At 44.1% G+C, this 24128-nt stretch overlaps 1 protein-coding gene across 2 annotated transcripts; it reads right to left on the bottom strand.

Moving 5' to 3' along the window:
* Positions 1–13221: 13221 nt before the first annotated feature.
* LOC310746432 (uncharacterized protein) lies at positions 13222–23833 on the bottom strand. Of its 2 annotated transcripts, XM_083580149.1 has the most exons (5): positions 23529–23833; positions 20629–21229; positions 18909–19447; positions 17988–18054; positions 13222–16637 (listed from the first exon to the last, which is right to left on the bottom strand). In XM_083580149.1, the coding sequence occupies exons 2-5, from the start codon at positions 21215–21217 to the stop codon at positions 15100–15102; spliced, it is 2733 nt and encodes a 910-aa protein (XP_083436275.1). In that variant the 5' UTR covers positions 21218–21229; positions 23529–23833; the 3' UTR covers positions 13222–15099. The 2 variants fall into 2 exon arrangements, with proteins under 2 accessions (XP_083436275.1, XP_083436276.1); XM_083580150.1 differs by lacking the exon at positions 23529–23833 and having other exon boundaries at positions 20629–21235.
* Between the last annotated feature and the right edge of the window lie 295 nt (positions 23834–24128).

Consider the following 24128-nt stretch of genomic DNA (forward strand, 5'->3'; position numbering starts at 1 on the left):
CTATCTAGATAGGTGTATATGCAGTATGCCTCTTAACCAGTGCTTTTTTTCAGCTGGAGAGTGCCAGAGTGCAGTTCTGGCACCTCTCAGGTTGGCACCATCGCAGGCAGGCCCTCCCCCTGCCCACTTTTTGCCTTTATGTACTTCTGAGACCATAAAGAAGGCTGATCGCCAAAGAATTGATGCTTTTGAATTATGGTCTGGAGGAGACTCTTGAGAGTCCCATGGACTGCAAGAAGATCAAACCTAACCATTCTTCAGGAAATCAGCCCTGAGTGCTCACTAGAAGGACAGATCCTGAAGCTGAGACTCCAATACTTTGGCCACCTCATGAGAAGAGAAGACTCCCTGGAAAAGACCCTGATGTTGGGAAAGATGGAGGGCACAAGGAGAAGGGGACGACAGAGGAGGAGATGGTTGGACAGTGTTCTCGAAGCTACCAGCATGAGTTTGACCAAACTGCGGGAGGCAGTAGAAGACAGAAGTGCCTGGCGTGCTGTGGTCCATGGGGTCACGAAGAGTCGGACACGACTAAGCGACTAAACAACAACAACAACTTCTGAGAAGCCCAAAATGAACATTTCAAGTCAAAACTCCACCTAGCTCCTAGCTGTTCCTAGCCACGATTGGTCAAGCTATGGGCAGGGTCAACTCACATTTCCTTTTCTTCCATCCATCTCCCGTGAAGCAGGCTTTAAGCTTTCCAGACAGGCCTCAACCATTGCATGCTTCTGTGTTTGCACAAGGGCCCTTCCAAGCTGCCCTAGCTGTTTGCCTGAATCTAAGAGAACGAGGGAGGCAGAGGCGCATTTATTGAGCTGCACCAGAACCAGGGGCTACCCCCAAACCAGCTAGGGAGACAGCTTGCCATACTTTTTAGCACCTCCATGGGCAGCTATAGGGAGGAATGGGGAATAGTAACACAGGACAATGGGCTATTTCTTTGGGCTATTTAATAAAATATTTAGCCTTCACCCCATCTGTGTGTTTATTGTGCTCCTAATCCAATAAGAACCATCACACCTTTGGGCAATACAGTGGTACCTCGGGTTAAGTACTTAATTCGTTCCGGAGGTCCATTCTTAACCTGAAACTGTTCTTAACCTGAAGCACCACTTTAGCTAATGGGGCCTCCCGCTGCCGCTGTGCAGCTATGGCGCGATTTCCGTTCTCATCCTGAAGCAAAGTTCTTAACCCGAGGTAATATTTCTGGGTTAGTGGAGTCTGTAACCTGAAGCGTATGTAACCCGAAGCATACGTAACCCAAGGTACCACTGTAGGAGGACACGGGCAGGAAAAAGACTAACAGAGAGCAACATGTCGTTGGTATTTTCTACAATAATTCTGAACTGGAAATGCAGTGTGTGTGTGTTCTCTGAGAGTCTAGACCACATGATAGCTTAAACAGCCTCACAAATTATTCCCTGACAGGTAGATGATAAATCATAGCACTTACAAAAAATGGCAAGTGACTCCACGTCTCACTCTGTCCTTGTACAGAACCTCAGGCAGAGATGAATTATGAAACTGCTGACAATATGGGTACCTTCCATGCTCTAGCTGGTATTCCTTCTGCTTCTTTCTCTCCAGCTTCCCTGCCGGCGACTCACACCACTTCAGAGAGGCTTGTGAGCACCTTAAAAACTTCGGCTAATATATTAATATTGTGGACATAAGATTTCAAAACACATTTAGCTTGTTGTGGAAATACCATTATTTAAAAAATTCACCTTGTTTGGTCTGTTGTTATAATTGTTTGTATATAAGCTAAAATAAATATAAACTTTATCCTCCCAAAAAAATCTCAACAAATTTTAATAAATATTATTATCAATAATAAAAGCAATAACCTGTAAAAAAATGGAGTGCAAGTTGATGCAAACCCTTTATTTTGTGCATTGTTTGTGCTTCAGATAATCCAGACTTTCTTTTGATGCTTGTTTGACCATACTGAGTTCCCCATAATACAAGGCAAGTAATTTGTGATCAGGATTTCTTCACTCTGTTAATGGCTGAACTGGCAGAAATGCAAATATTCATATGTCACAGCTAAAGGCTTCATCCTTTAGTGGATGTTTGTCACCTTTTCCCCTGACAAGGCTCCTGTAACTTTACTAGTTTATTTTTTACCTGACATGCAGCTGTTAAAGTTTCACCACCACAGCATATCCACATGCATGACAGGAAGAGCATCACCTACTGCATTTCTGCCTGCCTTGCAGGGGTCCCTCAGAGCTTGTGGGGGGCTGGAATTTATTTATTTTGGGGGGTTGAACGAATTCCTATGCCCCACATAGGAGGGGCAAATAACCCAGAGATGCATTTTAAATAGAAGGACACATTCTACTCATGTAAAAACACACTGCTTCCCGGACCGTCCGCGAGCTGGATTTAGAAGGCGATTGGGCTGGATCCGGCCCCCGGACCTTAGTTTGCCTACCCATGTTTATGTCTCTCCCTAGTTTTGTCGGGTACGTTGTATCCAATTACCACAGACAAAGGGAGTGCCATTATTTGAAACTTGCAGCCCCATACAGTAAAAATCTTCTAGAAGTTGTTCTCTCACTAGATGCATACAAATTTGAACACCTTTCCAGGAAATTTGTTCTCTGGTCTCGTGCATATGCTTTTGACGATCTGCTGCCTTATATTCTGAGTGTCATAATGATGACAAGATGATCGGTGGCAAAAAAAAAATACCCAGCCAAGTGAGTGGGGTGTCATGTTAAGCAAACAGGTCAAACTTCCCTTCCCTTTGGAATAGTTTAGGTTTATTGAGTTGCTTCCAAAAACAAAAGTCTTGAAGTGATTGCAACAAGAATAAAATACGTTAATAAAATCACAGGCCCGTTTAATTGTTTATAGCAACAGTCTCTCCTTGTGTAAAGCTACAGAGACTGTGGGAAATCAAGGTGTTCCCCCCAAAGGAACAATCCCATATGGTCTAAAACACAGTAAGAATGTCTGTGCCAGATGCCAAAAAGGCCCAGTGAGAAGCCATTTACACCTCCATCAGAGCTATTAACACTTCAGAGTGACAAAGACATTAAACAGGGTCAGGGGAGGGGGAGAGCTGGGAAATAATCCCTCCTGGGATTTCTGGCATTAACCAGTGTTTTATAAGAACAGTGGTACCTTGGTTCTCAAACGCCTTGGTTCCCAAATGCCGAAAACCCGGAAGTAAGTGTTCCAGTTTTTGAATGCTTTTCAGAAGCCGGACATCCAGTGTGGCTGTCAGCTACTGTTTCCGGGGCGCCTGTACCAATCAGAAGTTGCACCTTGGTTTTTGAACATTTCAGAAGTCAAACGGACTTCTGATATGGATTAAGTTTGAGAACCAAGGTACCACTGTATATCATGAAACTAAGGGAACAAGGTATGCATCACACAGGACAAGTTACTTCCCCATGCAGCTCAAGAGCCCAAATGAGTCCAGTATTCTGGGACTGCATTAGATTTGGCTTCCTAGGTCATCATCTTTTTGTTTGTCTCTTTGAAGGATATGTATCTTCTATGCATTTGACAACCGCCTGGCACACAAAAAATGCAGGTGAGCCTTTAGGCTGATCTATACTGAACTTTTAAAGTGCATTTGAAGCGCATTCTTGCCCTCATAGAATTCTGAGCACTGTATCATAGAATTACAGAACTAGAAGGGACCCCGTGGGTCATCTAGTCCAACCCCGCCCCCTGCAGAGCAGAAATCTTTTGCCCAATGTGGGACTCGAACCCGCAACCCTGAGATTAAAAGTCTCGTGCTGTACTGACTGAGCTATCGGTTGCAGGGAAACTATAACTCTGTTAGGGGTAAACTGCAGTGGCTGGAATGTGGGAAATGGGTGCAGGCCATGGTAAATTTGGAAGGTCAGACGTTCATCGTGCCAAAAAAAGAGCATGGACCGCAGGAATGAATGAGGTGGGGGGAAATGGCATCCTCCCAGCAAGGACCCTGTTACCCCAGAGGGTTGGCGGTGGGGTAGTCTTCTCAAGGCACCTTACAACTGCCCAGGCACAGAACCATTTGACCAGTGATTTCAAGCATGTTTTCAGGTGTGTACAACATGCCAGCTGGACATTAGTGTGGTGGTAGTGGTTAAATTGGGACGCGGGTGGCGCTGTGGGTTAAACCACAAAACCTAGGACTTGCCAATCAGAAGGTCGGCGGTTTGAATCCCTGCGACAGGGTGAGCTCCCGTTGCTCGGTCCCTGCTCCTGCCAACCTAGCAGTTCGAAAGTACGTCAAAGTGCAAGTAGATAAATAGGTACCGCTCCAGCGGGAAGGTAAACGGTGTTTCTGTGCACTGCTCTGGTTCGCCAGAAGCGGCTTAGTCATGCTGGCCACAAGACCCGGAAGCTGTACGCCGGCTCCCTCGGCCAATAAAGCAAGATGAGTGCTGCAACCCCAGAGTCGGCCACGACTGGACCTAACGGTCAGGGGTCCCTTTACCTTTACCTAGTGGTTAAATTAGGACTGAAGAGACATTAAAATCTCATCAGTTCTTCATCCTGAAAATTACTTTCAATTTCACCATAGTGGGCACAATCCTGAAATTAGGGGCACATGTTCCCATTCTTAAATGCCTGAGAAAAGAGCCTGTGGTTCCTCATTTTTCAAGGTGCATTTCTCTCCCTCTTTGTCAATGTCACTTTAAGAGACAAAGAAAATATTCTGCAGATCTCAGCAAGCCCCAGGGCTACGCTTTGTCATTCATTCTGCAACTTGACCTCTAAAGCTGAGTTGACTGTGGTAAGGGCCATTTTAACACCCATCCCTGAGATACATAATCCACAAACGGCTGCCCGTTCTACTGTGGGAAGCCTCATGCAGCAGCAATGCTAATAAAGTTGCCGTTCCAATAAGTTTAATGAGAATGAACTAATAGGCTTTTAATGCTGTCACTCCCAGTCATAAGAGGTAAGTGGGTTGCTTGCCCTCTATACTGCATAAGTGCCTAGCTGTCAGTGGCAATCCCAAAAATGCTACTGCAGCACTAAACTTGACACAACTTTATTGTAATTGGTAAAGATTGTGTGTTTGGTTTCTATCATTTGTCAACAGGGAGGGGAGCAAAAACATATGCCTACAGGGCATGCACAGAACTGAAAAGGAGACTGCTCTGAAGCTGTAAACTTTTTTCAAAAATTGACAAGCAAGATTTGACAGTCACCTCTGATTGATTGATTGATTGATTGATTGATTGCATTTATATATCTCATCTTCCCTCCAAGCAGTGCCGGATTTACATATAAGCTAAACAAAAGCTATAGTTTAGGGCCCCACTCTCATGGGCCCCCCTGAAAAATTTAAAGGAGAAAAACCTGGATGTACATTTCCAAAATATAAGATAAAAAACAAATAAACTAAAACCTACATGCAGCAACAGTGTTTTGTGTTGTGTGTTGTGTAGGCTCCTATGATGTAAGTAATGGGCCCCGCCTGCTAGCCTACTCCCTAAAACATCACTGGTTTGCTCATTTCCATATATAGGGTGCCTACATTCTGCATGGACTGGTTGAACGGCAACATGTGCAAATGGCTTTAGATACCTGTTAGGTCCACAAAATACCATATAGCATATATTCAGCACAAAAACAGTGGCAATTTGTTGTTGACAAAGGACAGCTGGACAAAGAAAGGGCCCCGTTACCTTCAGTAGCTTAGGGCCTCATCAAACCTAAATCCGGCCCTGCCTACAAGAAGTTCAATGTGGCACACATACCGTAGTTCTCCTCTTTCCCATTTTATAATAATAAGAAGAACAATAATGTTATCATTTATACCCCACCCATCTGGCTGGGTTTCCCCAGCCACTCTGGGTGGCTTCCAGCAAAATAATAAAATGTCAAACATTAAAAACTTCCAACAACCCTGTGAGGTAGGTTAGACTGAGAGTGATTGGCCCAAGGTCACCCAGTGAGCTTCATTACTGAGTGGGGGTTTGAATCCTAGTCCAATACTCTTATCTACTACCCTGCCCCCTCAAGCAATTATGGAGAAAAGTGAATCATATATCTATCATCTATCATCTATCTATCTATCTATTCCAATTTATAATATACGTTCACATCATAACGCTCCACTTTATGTCCCTGGCTCTTTAGAGCCTGTTAACTTTCTTCCCTCCCGCCTCATGGCTTTCAAAATTAACCTTTTTTGTCATTGCATTTTGTACATTTTCCAATTCTAATTACACACATTACGAAATAACTCAAAAATTAACTAAAAATATAGAAAGGTAGAGAATTTCTCATTACAAGTCTTCAGACAACCCTGCTAGTGATGTTAATTACTTACAATAACCTTTCAGATATCGTACAAATTTACTCCAGTCCTTTTGGAATGCTGGTTTCGGATTTTTCCTGTCAGCTTCACCAGTTCTGCAAAGCCCATCATCTTCATCTGCCGCTCTTCTTTCATCGGTGCTTCTTGTTGTTTCCATTTTTGGGCTAAAAGAATTCTTGCCACAGTTGTTGCATACATAAACAGTCTTTTATCCTCCCTTGGTATCTCTTCACCCGCTATACCCAATAAAAGGGCTTATGGTAAAAGTGAATTCCTTTTACTTGCCCCCACCCCCCAAATCCCCTGAAAATATTTGGCAGACTTAATCCACTACGGAGGGACTCCTCAGTGTGTACATTTCATCCACTTTAGCCAGAAGGAAACGCTATAAGCGTTTTGAGAGTATCTGTTATCGTGAACTGGGAGCACTAATCAGAGAGAGCACAGAGGAACTCAGAAACAGATAAGAATTTCTAAAAAGCACAGATACAGATTAAAGGCATGTCTTGGAGCCTGTGCACACCAAGACAAGTCCCTTACACTTTGAAATCATGCTTAGTCATTCTGCTGCCAGTCAAAGGATTTCACTGTCAAGAGGCACAGGAATTCTCAGTCCTAATAAACAGGATGACCTTGGTTAAAGACACAGCTAAACCTTTTTCAGGCATGGGACAAAAGATCCCAGAAGGAGCCAATGATAAGTAACATGATATTTGAGGAACTGACCCCAATCTCTGGGTAATGACCCATATCGTGCACATTGCTACTACAGAAAGCTCAGGGAGACGGAGGAGGAGATTCCAGCATTGATAAAGGTAGTAAATGTAGCCTTGCACCCGAGGAAATAAATTGGTTACTATTGATTCAGCAAAATAGAGCTTCAGCAAGTCTGCTTAAAAACCTGGAGGACACATAGGTGAAATTGAGAAAATTGGTGTTTTAATCTAGCTAAACGTCACCCACTGAATATAAAAGCATCTTGGAGGATACACTAAAGCAGGGATGAGAAAACGGTGGCCTCCTAGATGTTGTGGGACTACAATTCCCATGAGCTGGTAGTCAGGGATGATGGGAATGGTAGTCCAACAACATCTGGAAGGCCACAAATTCCCCATCCCTGCACTAATGAAAGCATGCATCCCACGACTCGTTCCAGCTGCAAACTTGATTGGTGGCAGAAGCTGGGTTGGCAAGCTGCCGTTTGAAATTTCACACAGTGCCCTGGAGCGACACTACACACAGACACTTTTTTTTTTGCAAGCAACTTTCCCAATATAATGCATTTTTGTAAACATTCATTGGCTGGAGGACTGCGCCAGAAGATTCAGAGATGTGCATATTTCCAACGATAGCTATGTTTTGGTTTGCATATTAGTCCAAGGTAGCCTCCCTTGAAGGGACGCGGGTGGCGCTGTGGGTTAAACCACAGAGCCTAGGACTTGCCAATCAGAAGGTTGCCGGTTCAAATCCCTGCGACGGGTTGAGCTCCCGTTGCTTGGTCCCTGCTCCTGCCAACCTAACAGTTTGAAAGCACCTCAAAGTGCAAGTAGATAAATAGGTACCGCTCCGGCGGGAAGGTAAATGGCGTTTCCGTGCGCTGCTCTGGTTCGCCAGAAGCAGCTTATTCATGCTGGCTACATGACCCGGAAGCTGTGCGCCGGCTCCCTCGGCCAATAAAGCGAGATGAGCGCCGCAACCCCAGAGTCAACCACGACTGGACCTAATGGCCAGGGGTCCCTTTACCTTTTCTTAGCCTCCCTTGAAAATGCAAACAATGTCAAATCTTCCTCCCAGTTCAAATTTAGGGGATAAAACTTGTTGGAGGAAGTTTCTTACAAGAGACAGTGGCCCTAGCCTGTCCTACCTTACAGGGCAAGGTGGAAAAAGTGTGTGTGTTTTTTCACTCACCTGGCAGTTTTGTAGGGCAACAAAAGAAGGAAGTTAATATAAAATAGCAGTGTACCAGCTACTCATTCAAAAGGCAATGTGATCTTTTTCATCTCATTCAGGAGATGTTGCTATTGTGCCTTAAATGACAAAATATTGACATTTTAAAAAGAATTATTGGCTGCCACTGGAATGCCAACATATCTTACATTGAGCTGTGAAGCTGGGCTGCATTCAGCTCCAAAGGTCATGAAATGCAGGGCAGAATTAGCAGGCATAAAGCATAGAGAACTGGCATCATGCACCTATTCCAGCCTCTCAAAATAATGTTTTGCTGTTTCCCCATGGAAGAAAAATCAAACCAAATGCAGTTCTTAATGCCAATGCTCTTGGCATGGCTGGAAAAGATGTGTTGAATTTGGACACAGAGAGGTTTTTCACTATCAGATGTAAAATTCCAGTGAGACAGGAGCACATTTCCAGACTACAGCTTTTGGCAAAGAATTTGAAGCTCTTCTAGCATTGGGAGGTATTCACAGATGTTAAACATCTGTATAATGCAAGGCGAAATTGCTGGCACCCAAAGTGCAGGAAGGGTAATGTTACGTTTGTGTGTAGACATTGGAAGGAACCGATTCTCTTCAAAGGAATCCAGTTTTGCCCACTCACATATCGTTTGATTCATCTTTCATCTCAACCTCAAATAACAGCCAGTTTCTTAAACTATATTCCCTTCCCCATTCTGTTCACTGATATTCCCCCTCCACTCCGCAAACTAGCACAACATTGCAGCCCAGCATTTTGCAGCTGAGAACAACCTACAGCAAAACTGAATGGAACGTAGTAGTCTGTTTATTGATGAAGAAGTAGAATTTTTATTTCACCCAAAGTTACAACAGGAAAGTAGGAAGTTGCCTTATTATACTGAGTCAGAATATTAGCCCACTTAGTCCAGTATTGTCTACACAGGTTCATAGGTTTTCTGAAATTTCTGTTTCTCCCAGCCTTGGAAATGCCAGTGACTGAATCTGGAACTTTTCATATGCAATGTGAAAACAGTTTGTCACTGTACCTGAGACTAATTCCATCTCCTATGTCCAGGGGCCTCTAAGCAGAAGACAGTTTTCCCTGGGGAGATGTATGCAGCTGGGGGAAATGGAGTCCAAAATGCTGTCTGGTCCAGTTTTGAGTATTTGGGTGCTAATTCTCAATCAAGTAACTTTCTAAAGTTATTAGGGATTATTCAGTAAATTACCACCAACAAAGAACCAATGAAAATAAGACACGGTTATATTCTTCGTTTATTTTATTTTATGAATGCCCCATATTGAAGAGATGCCTTTTTCTTCTTATGTCTTTGCAATAGAATTTCTCGTTGGCATTGACCTGTCTCGGGAGACCAGAGGAGTGTACCTTTGGGGGTGAAGTCAAAATATAATTATTACTGCTGCTGATATTCTTGTTCTTATTCAAGGTTCTGGGCCAGCCTTTGCCAACCTGGCATCCTCCAAGCATTGTTTGACTACAACTCCCATCAGCCCCAACCAGCATGGGAGTTGTAGTCCAACCAAGGTTGGACAAGGCTGATCTGGACAGATGCATTTATGGAAGCTGGTTGAGCAATTCCAAAATACTCCACTTAACATTAGCATTCAATATGCTCCCAACTATCACCCAGTCATTCAAAGGACTCATAATCCACCTTTTGAGAACATGCTTTACATGTTAAGCTCACAGCATACATAAAAATGCAAGCATTTTTATTTAGTTGAGTTGTTCCATTGTCTCCTATGAGACTTATTGTAGAAATACTTGAGAAAGGGGAGGAAAGGTGATGGAATCGCAGTTCACATGGAAAATGCAAAAGGATTCCTGCAATGTGTTGCTGTGTACATTTCTCCCAAGCACTATGATTATTTTAAAGACGGGGTTGGGGTGGTTTTATGTGCGTATCACATAGATGAAAGCAACACAACAGTCTAATCCTAAGGCAAAGATCACAAGGCTATCACATCCATCTGCTGGCAATAACAGATGGCAATGCTAATTGTTGTTCAAGGAATTCATATTGTTCTAATTTTCTCAAGGGCAAACTAGGGAAGCAGACGTGAGGCTTTTCCGAAAGCCACGTTTTAACGCTAGTCAGAAAAGGGTTGCAGATTATTTCCAGTTGGTGTCGACAAGCCACCATGGGAATGAAAATCATGGCACAGGACTAGGAGACCTGAGGCTCATGTTGTCCAACCCCATCTTTCCTTCTGACTAAAAACACATCTTCCTAGATGAAATCAGCCAGGTATGAATATTCCAAAGAAACAAGGACAGGGTCTGTCTCTAGCACAGCCCCAGGCAACCTGGTGCCCTCCAGATGTTTTGCAGTCCCACTCCCATCAGCCCTAGCTGGAGGGAACCACATCAGCGAAAGCCGATTTTGCAGCCCCATTCAGTTTCCTTTACCTTATTTTTCCTTCCCCCACGACATAATTTCCCCCAAGATATAGTGAAGTCATGAAATCCTCCACCAAGCACATAACCTCATCAAGTTTTTCCTTTTCTTGCAGCCATCGTATATACTTAGTGAACCAGACACGAGGCTTTTTAAAGGCCTCCTCCTAAAATGTATTCAAGGCCTTTCCTGCAGCCTCTCCTTGCCGTTCTTGTCTAAGCTGTTTGCATACATACAGACACACGCAATAGATATGCTGAAACATGGTCAAGGGAACAATACAGATCCCATTTAAAATGTCAGTGACTGTGCTTCCAACACTTATTCATTCTCAGATAAATTCTGACAAACCAACAAAATTAATTAAAATATATTCTATAAATCAGCCCCAGCAAGACGGGGGACTAAGTATGGAGTTATAACTAAAAACTTACTTTAGCAAGTCTGTCTCCACATTTAATTTAGTTATATGTACTTCTTTCTTTATTCTGCTGATTTTATCTGCTTTATGTAGACCTCTTAAGAGATTTCTTCATGAAGTGGTTTATAAATTTAAAGGGTGCGTTTCTTGTTCTCAAGCTGTACGTATTGAGACTATACAAAATAATTAGGTAGAAGGATAAAGGTAAAGGACCCCTGGACGGTTAAGTCTAGTCAAAGGCGACTATGGGGTTGTGGCGCTCATCTTGCTTTTCAGGCCGAGGAAGCCAGCGTTTTTCCACAGACAGCTTTCTGGGTCATGTGGCCAGCATGACTAAACCGCTTCTGGCGCAACGGAGCACCATGACAGAAGCCAGAGTGCACGGAAATGCCATTTACCTTCCCATCACAGCGGTACCTATTTATCTATTTGCACTGGCATGCTTTTGAACTGCTAGGTTGGCAGGAGCTGGGGCAACAGGAGTTCACCCTGTCGCGTGGGTTCGAACCACCAGCCTTCTGAACAGCAAGCCCAAGAGGCTCAGTGGTTTAGACCACAGTGCCAGGCGTGTCCCTTTTACCTTTACAAAATAACTAGAAGAGTTTTAACAATATAGAAGCCTAGGTAAAAAGTAATCAGGCAAGTAATTATTTAGCTGGGTAGCTAAGCTGGGAAACTGTTGAAAGGCTGGAAAGGAAGGAAGGGAGATTTCTAGTGAATCTTTCCATGCAATCCTATGCATGTTTACTTAGAAGGAAGTTCCACTGTGTTTGATAGGGCTTGAACCACAGTAATAGTACAGTCCTGTACACGTTTACTCAAAAGGAAGTCCCATCAAGTTCAGTGAGTTTACACGTAAGAATCTGGGCAGAGAGTTGCAGCCTAGGTGGGTTTAGTTACTGTTGCATTCCTGTGCACATTTTCCTACGCACACAGAACTCAATAGGGCTTGCTTCTGAGCAGACCTGTATAGGTTTGCAGTGCATGGAAATTATGAAACTACTCGTTGACAGCCCTGGTAAATGAGTTTGTTTTTTTCCTTTTTCTCGGCTTAAAATTATTTTGTGAGCTCCAACACCTCCAACCGAAGAGGAAAAATTATAATTCCTGTCACACAAAATATTTAATCATTGGCAATGCATAATAAGCCAAATCCAGCGAATAAAATAAATTAACTCAGAAGTCTGAATGAAACTGCCTCCCAAGAATTTTAATGCTCTTCCAAGCATGAAAATAAAACACATTTGCTTCAGGTACTTGTAACCACTTGGCACAAGATAAATGCATTTCCTCTCCCTCCCCGTTCTCCTTTCTTTCTTAATAAAACCAACAAAACATCTCCTTGACCAAACAAAACATTTTATAGTATATACTAAATCCTTGTCCAGTTTTGGCCTCCCAAAAGGAACGTGAGTTTTATTTGTGTCTGATGCAAAGCATCTGTAACTCTCTTCTGACGCCACCTGCTTTCCATCTATCAATATTCCCAGAAGGCTTTTATGCTGCTCTCAGGCGAGGGCCGCAGTCATGCAATTCAGATGCGATTACCGGCTTAAATCACTAGATGGGCCCTATTTGCTTTGAAGTGATTAGATGAAAGCTCCTCTGCATACATCACAGGGGTGTCTTTAGCTAGACTAGTTTGCAGCAATGAAGCAAGCAGGTGAAAGTCACCCTTAAATAGTGGCACAGGCCGCGATGCACCTGTGCTGAGCAAATGCCATACCAGCAAGGACAGTTCCAAATATTACACAATTCCTATCCAGAAAGCATGCCTGTGGGATAATCAGCAGATAGAATGCAGGTCAAGGGACGTAGGGCCCCCTACATCTTGTTGGGCTATAAGTACTTACAAGAACAGCAGTGATGAATCCTTTGGTTGTGATCCCATTGAGTCCAATGAGGCTCAGTTCCAGGTGAGCCTGCATAAGGTGACAGCATAATTCTGCACACTTCCATTCAGAAGAAAGTCTCCCTGTTTTACACGGAGCTTATTTCCAAGGAAACGTGTACAATACTTCCCCAACCTGGTGCCTTCCAGAAATTGTTCATCTACAACTCCCATCATCCCTACTGGCCATTCCTATTGGTCCAACAATAGGCAGGAGAACACAAGACTGGTGTATCAGGCAACTGAATAGGACCACTCTACAGACAACTTCTTCATATCAGGCCATTAGACAGTAAGTTAGTTAAAATTCTTTTATTTGAATTAAATTCCCTCAATTCAATATATATATATATATATATATATATATATATATATATACAGATCAAGAGCTGTACTTTTGCTTTTAGAATATTTAAAGTGATATTTGGCTATAAAAACAAACATAAATATAGTTTTCAGAACGTTCCATATTCTGCATAAATGCCCAGCACAAAGCACAAAACCAAGAAAACAACAGTCACAGTTTGCATACTTTAAATTAATATACTAGAAAAAGCCCCCATGTCAGCACACTTTAGCCAATATACAAAATTGTCTTAAAGCATAGAAAAGGTATCCCAATAAAATCTGTAAAATGTGACACAAGTAATTAGAGGATTAATATTATACCTTTTATAAAATGGCGACTGGATATATATCAAACCTCTCTGTTATCTCGCATACAATTCCTGGCAGACCCTCCAAAGTCTGAGAGGAGAATTATGCAAGCAGAGCAGATTTGTGGGGGGGGGGGGTTGCCTTTTTTAATAGTCACAACTGTCCCTAGTGCAGCCTGTGTGGTTGCAGAGGGATTGCTTTGGTATGGCTAGGACCCAATTCTTCTAACACCAGAAGAAATGTCTTGATCATAAGAGGATTTGATAACAGGACTAGTTATCTAGACTAGTGGTTCCCAAACTGCCCCCACAGACCACTTGAGAATTGCTGAGGGTCTTGGCAGACACCTTAACGATTTCCCTGCCTTTTGTAGCAATTGCAATGCACTGGGCTTGATCCATTGTGATTTTATAACTGCATTTTAATTGCTTCTTTTATTTCTTACATGTTGTGTTTTATTGTGTCGAATTCCATAGTATACAGATTTTGAAACAATGCAATAACATAAGAAAGCAAAGAAGCTGGGAATCACAAGTGGGGAGAGCGCTGTTGAACTTAGGTCCTGCTTGTGGTCTTCCAGTAAGCATCTACTTTGGCCTGATCCTGCAAGTGTCTTCTTATTTTCTGCATCAAGCAAGGGGCAGAGGTGGGTTTTAGGGAGCATGACCAGTTTGGTACACTGGGTGCCAAGCCTTGGAGGCGCCACAACTATGGTGTGGAATGGAGCGTGAGGGGTGGGGGAACTTTGGCATTGCACAGGGTGCCACTGATATTTGAGACCGCAAGGTCCACCACTGCAAGGGGTTGGATTACATCAGGAGTAGGGAACCTGTGCAGCTTTCCAATGTCATTGGACTACAGTTCCCATCATTCCTGAACACTGGCCATGCTGACTACAGCAGATGGGAGATGGAGTCCCCAGCCTTGGACTGGACATCTACAAAGCTCTTCCTAATTCTTACATTTCTATGATTGTATGAAGCACGGCTCCCAAGGTGATTGTATGGACTTACATGCAGGGTTGGCTGAAGACAATTTGATGCCTGAGGCTCTTCCTGCCCCAACTCAGAGTACAAATATCCATCCCAGCCGTCAAAATACAATAATAATAAACTGAAGATCTAACAATTTGCTGCCTTTTGTAACCCTCAAAATCATGGCAAAGTGGCTTCAGCATCACTCTATTAATGTTTGAACGGGCAACTGCACATCCAAGGCATTGCTATGTCTCAGCTAGATATTAGTCCTATTGAAAGTCAGCTGATTGAACTCCCTAGAAAAGTTCACCAACAGAGCAGAGGCAGCCAGCGAACTGCCCTCTGGGTGTTCTCAGACTCCAGCTCCCATCAGCTCAGCCAACGATAAGGAACAATGGTTCCCCATCCCTGTATTTTGTCTAACCTGTTCTCTTAGCGAGTTCTGTGCTATTCAACTGCAGCTAGAGAAAGGAGAAAATGCCCAACATGGGCTTCCCAATCACCTTTCCCGATTCCTTCCATACTTTTTATTAACTGTCAGTTTCCTCCTGGGATAGATGAAACCCATAAAATGGACAAGCCGGTTCCATGCTGATGTGCAATGTGGTTGACCCTGCCACGCACACAGTCCAGAGAAACAGATATCATTGTACCATTACGAACTTCAAAGGAGGAGCGAAGCGCAACACTGGTCCAGATGCTTCCTTCTGGCATTTGCCCTCCAACCTGCTGCGCAACTGAATGAGGATGCCCATGATCACCCAGGAGCTGATTTAGAGTCACCCGGAGCATGTTACACGAGTGGATCAGCTTTATTGAAAACACAACACTGGCGACTCCCCTTTCGGTAAAGACAAAGTATTTCTGAGCAAGTTGCCCAGTAGAAACCAGACGGATCTGCTTCTCAATGGAGGAAACCTGAGTGAAATCCAGTAATTTGTTTCTGACAGCTCCTGTGGGCAGCCCCTTAATGGAGACCGAGGCTGAGAGAGCAGTGGAAATTGCAGATGGGATCCAGATGAGGCTCAGCGTACTAATTCCAGAGCTGTCTCCAAAATAACGAATGTTGCATTGTGCTGGCGAAAGGATCTCAAAGCTAATCAGATCCCCGGCTTCAACTTTGGTGGCCCCGGAGGCAGATATCGACGTGTCTCGATAATTGACGCCAGACTTGTGCACCGTCATTAGTTCTACGTTAGTGCCGTTTCGGTTGAGATAAGACACCAGGGAAAGCCCTTCGCGGATGCAGGTGGGGCCCATGGAGTACAAGGCTTGGTGCAAAACGAACTTCACCACCCCCCTTTCCGTAAACTTGACGGCTCTGCCATCATGGGACAAGGTTAACATGTAAGGGTCAGAAAGGGAAACCAATCTGAAAGTTGGCCGGTAGTTTGTTTGGTAGTGCATCGCGGTGGACAGTTGCGCAGTCATGGCTACCGCCCCCGTATCGTGGGATAACCAAAGCAAACTGAGGGGCGTGTTGAGGTCGTAAACGTTGAAGTCTTTACTTTGGTTGCAGAATTGATTGGGGCTCTTCAAAAACACCCAGAGTGCTTGGCCTGGCTCTACCTCCGCAGCGCCGCTCACACTGACGCTCTGGAAGATTTTGCCTTCTGGCTGCTCGATGCGGACCGCGCTCAGCTCGCAGCCTTCTTCCTCCTGGCTGCTGACTTTCAAGGCAAGCTGGAGGAAATTCCTGCAGTTGTGTTTCACGGCAAAATTGAAGTCGGCCCACATTAGGCCGTGCTGCTTGAAGACCAGGCTGTTCTCTTCCACCGCGACGATGTCCCACTCGTGCTTCCCCTTTATCTTCAAGGTAACACCAGGATAAATTTGAGAAGCGCCAGAATTTGCCATGGGTAAAATGGCATTCACAGTCCAGGACTCGGAATGCTTGTTCTCACTGGCTGTTGAGCAAACGGTGTCGCTGACAGTGGAGCAGGGGAGAACAACCGCCCTGTCTTCACACATTAAGCAAGCCTGGCACTCTTGCAGCTCTTTGTTAAAGAAATACTCTTCTCCGCACAATCCCAAGGCAGCTTCTTTTGCTGCAATTCCAAGGCATCGGAATCCTCCTGTCCACACACAGGGAAATACAGTTTCAGTCGCAGGCCCATGTTGCATTATTATTAGTCTACCATTATTATTATTATTATTATTATTATTATTATTATTATTTGCACTTATTAGTCATGCTGTTTTTTCTCTTTTACACAAAGTAACCTGAAGCAACTTACTATGTTTTCTGTTTTACAATTTAAGATACTCATTTTACATCCTTAAGTTATCAATGACTTCCCTTCTTCTCTTTCAATGGTTCATTTTACATATAATAAATCCCTGCATATTTTACAGAAACATTTAGTATTCCATCATTGCATCCATCAGAACTTATTTACACTGTTGAATTTATCTTGATGCTGCTAGCATTTTCAGCTGTACACAATTATTTCCCATATAATCCATAAATGTTTTCCAATCTTCTTTAAACGTATGTTTTTCTTGTTCTCTCATTCTATATGTTAAGTCTGTGAGTTGTGCATATTCCGTCAACTTAAGTTGCCATTGGGACCTCGCTCGTTTTCCATTTTGGGGCTAACAAAACACGGGCCGCAGTAGTAGCATACATAAATAACCTTTTTTGACACCCAAAGCAACAAACAACCAGTTGCTGGAAATATTTATATCCTGTCTGTCCATGCTCTTAAGGCACCATACACTAAAAACATAATGTTGCAGAGGCAATATATACCCCAAGAGGGCTGTCTCTGATTTTAAAAACATTTCTCCCCTTCCAAAACTGCTAGCACATTTGCAAAGCTAAGCAGGGGCCGGCGTGGTTTCAAATTAGATGGGGGACCGCATTGCAGGGGGTTGGAGTAGATGACCCAACTCTACCACTCTATGCTTCTGTGTTGATTAAATTGCATGCGTTTCTATTGAACTATTGCCATTACTTACATACAAATATAACTGATAGACCCAATTTTTAATTTGCATGCAATAATTCTGAAGCACGATGGCTGGAGCTGATGGGAGTCCAAAAATGAAAAATAAATAAATTAGAGGGTGTAGTGAGTGCTGTTGAAGTGGCTTGAAGGGGATGTTCAGGGAGTGGGATATATATGTAACTGAAAACTTGTGTATCATCAAACTAAATAGGGAGGGGCTCCCCAGTATATATTTCATGACTAAGTATGGCTGCCACTAAATTATTTGCAATAATTCTATAAATGCGGCACTTGTAAAGAGATCATATTGAATTGAAATAATGCATTGCTACATAAGTGATTTTTTTCCCTAACAAAGAGTCCTAAAAGCTCTTACTCTTCAGCCCAACTCCACAATTTCCACTTGAAACTGCACCATGAGGGAACGTTCCTGCCTTCATGAATGGCTTCATTCACAGAAATGCAGCAACTTACCTGGAGTGTTCAGGCACTTGATCCTTTCTCCACAGATGTTTGGTGATTCAATGCACTCATCTCTATCCTATGAGTAACAGATAACAGAGTCAAGTTCAAATACTTAGCATTGCTCTGGGGCATCGTGCTGCTTGGAGCATGACCAGAGTGGCCAGGTCAGGGCTCATCGACTGAGGAGGGAGACCCAACGCAGGACACTTTGCCCAGGGGCCCATCAAACTTGGATGTGGACCTGATTGTAGAAGCTTATGGAAGTAAGATATAAATTGTGTGAAGGACTGCAGCTCAGTGGTAGAGCATCTATCGGCCTTGCATGCAGAAGGTCCCAGATTCAATCCCTAATGGCATTTCCAGGTAGAACTGGAAATAATCCTGCCTGAAGACCAGGAGAGCTGCTGCTAATCGGTGTGGACAATATGGACCTAAATGGACTCAGCATAAGGCAACTTTCTATGTTAAATGTGTGATTTGTGCTGGAGCATACAGGCAAAAGTTAAAAGTGATAAGACTACAGCCATAATAAACGTCGTTTGCACAAAGAATAATGCAACGAAACCCAAAAGTATATAATACTGAAACATGGGTACAGTGGTACCTCAGGTTACAAACACCTCGGGTTACAAACACTTTGGGTTACAGACTCCGCTAACCTGGAAGTAGTACCTCAGGTTAAGAACTTTACCTCAGGATGAGAACAGAAATTGTGTGGCAGCAGTGGGAGGCCCCATTAGCTAATGTGGTACCTCAGGTTAAGAACGGTTTCAGGTTAAGAACGGACCTCTGGAAGGAATTAAGTTCGTAACCAGAGGTACCACTGTATTTGTACTTTAATTTTAGTTGGTCTGTCTGTGACCTTTCAGTGGGGCTGTTCCTTTTTGGGGGAAAGGTACCATTGAGATTCCGAGCACAATGATCTTTCACCTGGCATATCCGATCAGCATTTGTAGAGCACTCAGACAGCTGGAAAAAGCCAGCAGGGCATAAGGTGCATTTTTCACACTGCGAGGGTGTCTTTTGGAAATTACAAAATTCGTCACTTTCACAAAGGCCACAGTCCATTAAAGGTTCCCCAACATCAATCACTTTGGCATCGACTTCTACTTTATGCATGGAGTAGGACTTCTGGAGATGGTTTCTGACTTGGTTCTGAAGGCCTTGGAGATTGGCTTCAAAATAATGTTGAATATCCTCTTGCAAACTCTGAAACGACATTTGCTTCACCGTGTCAAAAAGCATGCCATACTGGACCTTGATCAGATCCATTTGTTCATACATTTTCCTGTGTTGCTCTACGATTTCCCGCTGCTGAGCCACCAACATGCTCTGCTGCTCTGCAAGTTTTTGCTGTAAATCCACAATCACCGCCTGCTGGCTTTTTAGCAAGTCGACAAATTTCTCTTGTCCTTTCGTAAGCTGAAGCTGCAGCACAAGCGCATCCTCAGATGGAACCTCATTTTCCCCTAGAATACAAACAACCTGGCATTAAAACATAAATCCTTGGTGGTATTTCTCAAAACATCATCAAACGAGGTCACCAGAATGTGTGACAGGGCTTGCTGGAGCATTCAGCTGGGTGCAAGCAAATAGCATTCAAGGGCAGAAATAAAGCAAAGCTGGGTGTGTGTGTGTGTGTGTGTGTGTGTGTGTTTAATCCATATGGGGAAATGTCCTACCATTAAACCAAGATGATGTACCATATTTTTGATACCCAGAAGTCTTCATCAGGCACTATTTGCCTTATGAAGAATTCAGAATATTTTAAAGCTTGAATCATTTAGTTATGTATGTGTTTTTCTATTGGCCTTAGAATGTTGTTGTGCTATATTATTTGTTGCAGGTTAAGTCCAGCCTCGCACCCAGAATCAGCACACAACATCCTTGGGCAGGTGACAGAGCTTCAGGGCCTGGCTCCGCCAGAGTGCTCAGCCTCCTTCAGAGGATGCAATCTCACCAGTTTGCGCGGTGTCGGGAAACGTGTGAGATGTCATGCAATGCATGTCAGAGACGTGCGCTGTGCGACGGTCACCCTCAGTCTTGGGGGCAACCTGACGCCTCTGCAGATGCCTGTGGGAAACCCACAAATGGGATTCGAGTGCAACAGCACTCTCCTCTCCTGTGGTTTCTTGCCACTGGTATTCTGAAGAATTACTACGGAAGCAGAGCATAGTCATCTTGGCTAGCAGTCAATGAAACATGGGGAAGGTGATCAGAAACACAGAGCTAAACTGTGTGTGTATGTGTGTGTGTTTTTAATAAATTTTCTGTTTTACCATTTAGAATACTCATTTAAACATCCTTAAAATATCAGTGACTTCCCTTCTTCATTTTGCATATCATAAGTCTCTGCATATTTTACATAAACTAAACCATTCAGTATTCCATTATTACATCCATCCAAACTTATTTACACTGTTGAATTTATCTTAATGCTGCCAACATTTTCAAGTGTACACAAGTTCCCCCATATATTCAATAAACATTTTCCAATCTTCTATAAACACATGTTCTTCTTGTTCTCTTATTCTATATGTTAAGTCCGCATGCTGCACATATTCCATCAACTTAAGTTGCCATTCCTCTTTAGTTGGAACCTCGCTCATTTTCCATTTTAGAACTGGCCTAGTTTAGACACCACACCTACCTGGTTTGACATCACAGGTCAGCTGAACGCCCAGGGCAGCACCACCTAGTTCTGAAGCTGTGTAGGCAAGGTCTTCTCCAATGAACTGGGCTGCCCTCTCAGTTGCTCTGACCAAGGTGGGCTCCCGGCAACCTTCCCCCTGGTTTGGAGGACATGGGATGGTCTGGACAGCTGGTCTGGACTTCTGGCGAATGTGCAGAGGCAGCCTGCACTCAATGCCTTTGCAGTCCCGAACGGTGCCATTGGGAGCGCCAGCGCTGCAGTCTCCTCCTCCAGAGCAACTCTCTTCTGCGCCCCTTGTGGCGGCCAAGGCAGCATGTCCCAGGCTGCTGCCCCCTAGAGGCTGTTGCAGCTGCCCTTGCACAGGTGTGGTGGAGTGGGCAAAGGCACGAGAAGAGTGCCTTGCCCTTCCTGAGCAGTGGGGGCCCTGGCAGTGTTGTCTGCTGGGCTGATGTTCGCCGTCACTGCTCCTGCTGCACGGGGGGCTCCGGCAGTGCGCAGCGCTGATGCATCCTCTTTCGCCAGCCAGAAGCCACAGGCAAACCCCTAGCCAGCAACAGAAAGCCCAATGGAACTGTCTCACCAGCATCTCCAGTGTCACCTGCAAGAGAAAGAGAGCTTGGCAGTCCCTGGGGCAAGGAAAGAGAGACCAAGTCTGTGCTTTTAGGGCATTGGCATACAGGTCCAATTTGCAGGTAGCACTCTGCCTTAATATGAACCAGCAAGTGTGCGGATTCCTGGAGTGAAGATCTCCAGTACTGATCACCTTACTCAGTCCGACTGCTGCAAGTCTACTCAGGTCTAAGCCATGATTTGGTTTAGCTTTATGTTCAAACTCGGGCTTACGTTCGTCTCCCCCAGAAAAACCACAGGTGGTAAATGAAAAGCAAACCCTGGTTATAACTTTCAGTTTTCCCCCCAAAGCAATACAAACCTCAATCATGGAAGCAGCAGGAACTGGTGAGTAATACAGCAGCTATGAACCTGCATGTTTGCTCGTTCATGCTAAGGCATATTTTCGTTTAGCATGACGTGCATATTGGATCAAAGAAAGAAAACAACAGCTTTTAAAAAAGATGCTGTCTGTTAGAAGCTAGAAAGCAGTGGTGTGTTAAGACCGAATTCTCGGTCTGGATGGACCAAGTGCAAATCCCAGTGGGACAGGCAACCATTGTTATCTCTACTACATCTCAGGATTATTGCAAAGGCCCATGGGAAAAATGGTAGAAGTCACTGTGTCATAGTGGTTAGAGGGCCTTATGCCACACCAGCAGTGATGTCACAGGGTCACTGTCCAACTGAAGTGTGTGTCTAGAACAACTGCTGTTCCTACCCCACCCCAAGATGCGATAGCTGTGCTTGCTAGGGGCAAAACAACCATTTCTTCTGCCTTAGCAGTGATTTCTGAAACAACATTAACTAGGCTGATGAGCAGAGGCTGGCCAATGTTTACAGATGCCCTAAAACAAAATCCAGATTCTTAGAATAGAGGAAGGGATATTGGACATACCATATTTATCCTGAGGAGAGAAATATCCATAAACAATACTGATATTAAAAACGGAGAACAACAACAAAACAGCAAAGCATAAAATGTTAGGAAAGCCATTGTTGTTAGTGGAAAAGGGTCCAGATAGGAACATAGGAGGCTGCCTTATACAGAGTCAGACCATTGGTCTACACTGTCAACACTAACTGACAGCATCTCCGCATTGTTTCAGCCTGGAGAACACTGGGAATTGAACCCAGAACCTTCAGCATGCAAGTCAGATGCTCTACCACTGAGCTATGGTCTTTCCCCCAAGGATTACGTCCGCAAATGCAACTGACAAACTTCCTTAGAGAGGGAGCTCCACATAAGGGTGCCACCACAGAGAAGGCCCTCACCCCTCAAAATCCTAACAGGAAAATCCAGAAAAGGACCTTACTCCAGGGATGGGTGACCTCTCTGTTCCTTCAGTAGTACTCAGCTCCCATTAGCCCCAGGCATCATGGCTAATGTGGTCAGGGATGATGGGAGCTGCAGTTCAACAGGTTCCGTATCCCTGCCTTAGTGGATTTCACTAACAACAATCAGGTTTGGATGGAAGAAGACAGCCTTTTAAATCTTGATCCTGGAACGGAATTAATTTTAAAGATGAGAAGCAGCACCTCTGTGCCCAGAAGCAAACTGTTGATCAATTGACAGTATTCCAAGGTATCCCTTCTGAAAGGCTCAAACTTCTCTTCTGGTGTTAAGGTGGGGTAGAGCTGGCGGGGAAGGGGTGGGGGAATCAAACATACATTTTAGACCGTGAATGTTTTAAATTTGCATTACAGGCAGAGTGAAACATAAAACCCAAAGGGAGTCTCGCAAATGTTGAAACAAAATCAACAACCACAGCAGCGAAGGAACTTCCTCTCAGCCACCCAACCGCATCCTAAACATGTTCTTTGGAAGTTAAGCCCCACTGATTACTACAGGCCTCACATTCCTATACTTAGTAGGATATCACACGTTTCTATTCATCTGCCTTAGAAAAACAGAAAAGATCAGATGCAGCAGATCTGAGAACAGCCCATCTGCAAGAAGAATTCTCATTAGGTTTTAATACCAAGCAATATTTTTTTCTTGTTGTTGTTATTTTTATTCTATTATCCTAACTACCTGTCCCATCAACCTTTCAAGAAAGCTCCAAAAGGGTTCGCTTAGCACAACTTCGTTGAATTCAGGGAAAATAACTTTATTCTGGCAGATCTATCCCCATTTGGAGAAGCAAAGCTGCAGTAAAAGTCTTTCTCCTTACAATATAGACACCCCCCCCCCCACGCCTGGGCTGGGTACATTCGCCTATGAACTTTTAACTGACTGTTAAAGCATTTGATCCAACCAGTCTTACGGGAGCAAATGAGCTGCTTACCTTAAAAAAACAAAAAAAAGAGCAGATGGAGCCGAAACCAGTAGCTTTGGGGAGATCCAATGTTCGGCTCTTTGGATCTGGACTGAGATGAATCAATGATCGCGTGAAGAAGGCAAAGTTTGTTTTGCCTCCACGGCGGGAAACTGACCTGCTCCTCAGAAACCCTGGAAGGGAATGTTAAAGTGCAACATTTCTTTTAGGCATCATTAGCATCGGGTTTCCCAGGACCCTCCCTTTAACTCTTTAAATCCCGCGCTGCCGCAGAGGCAGGAAAAGGTTCAAGAAGGAGGAGGCTCCGCCGTTCAGAGGTGAGTTGCGATTGATTTAGTCTCCCTGGTTGCAGCAGCTTCAGGGGGAGGAGGAGGCAGAGCAACAGTGGGAATCTGGTTACGGAATTAACTGGGGAGCGCGCAGGTCTTGACTGCAGGGAGAGGGCGAAGAACCGCGTTTGGGCGAAGATGAAAGGCTCCTCCTGTCACCCCCGAGTCAAAACAAAAAGTGACGCCGGTATTAGCGTCAAAGCCAATCAGCATCGGGAAGGGCCTCAGCCCGCCTCGGCCGGCCACTCTGACCCCTGTCTAACAATATGTGTAACCAGTG

Source organism: Podarcis filfolensis, assembly GCF_964270895.1.
Source record: "Podarcis filfolensis genome assembly, chromosome: 12".
Taxonomy (NCBI): domain Eukaryota; kingdom Metazoa; phylum Chordata; class Lepidosauria; order Squamata; family Lacertidae; genus Podarcis; species Podarcis filfolensis.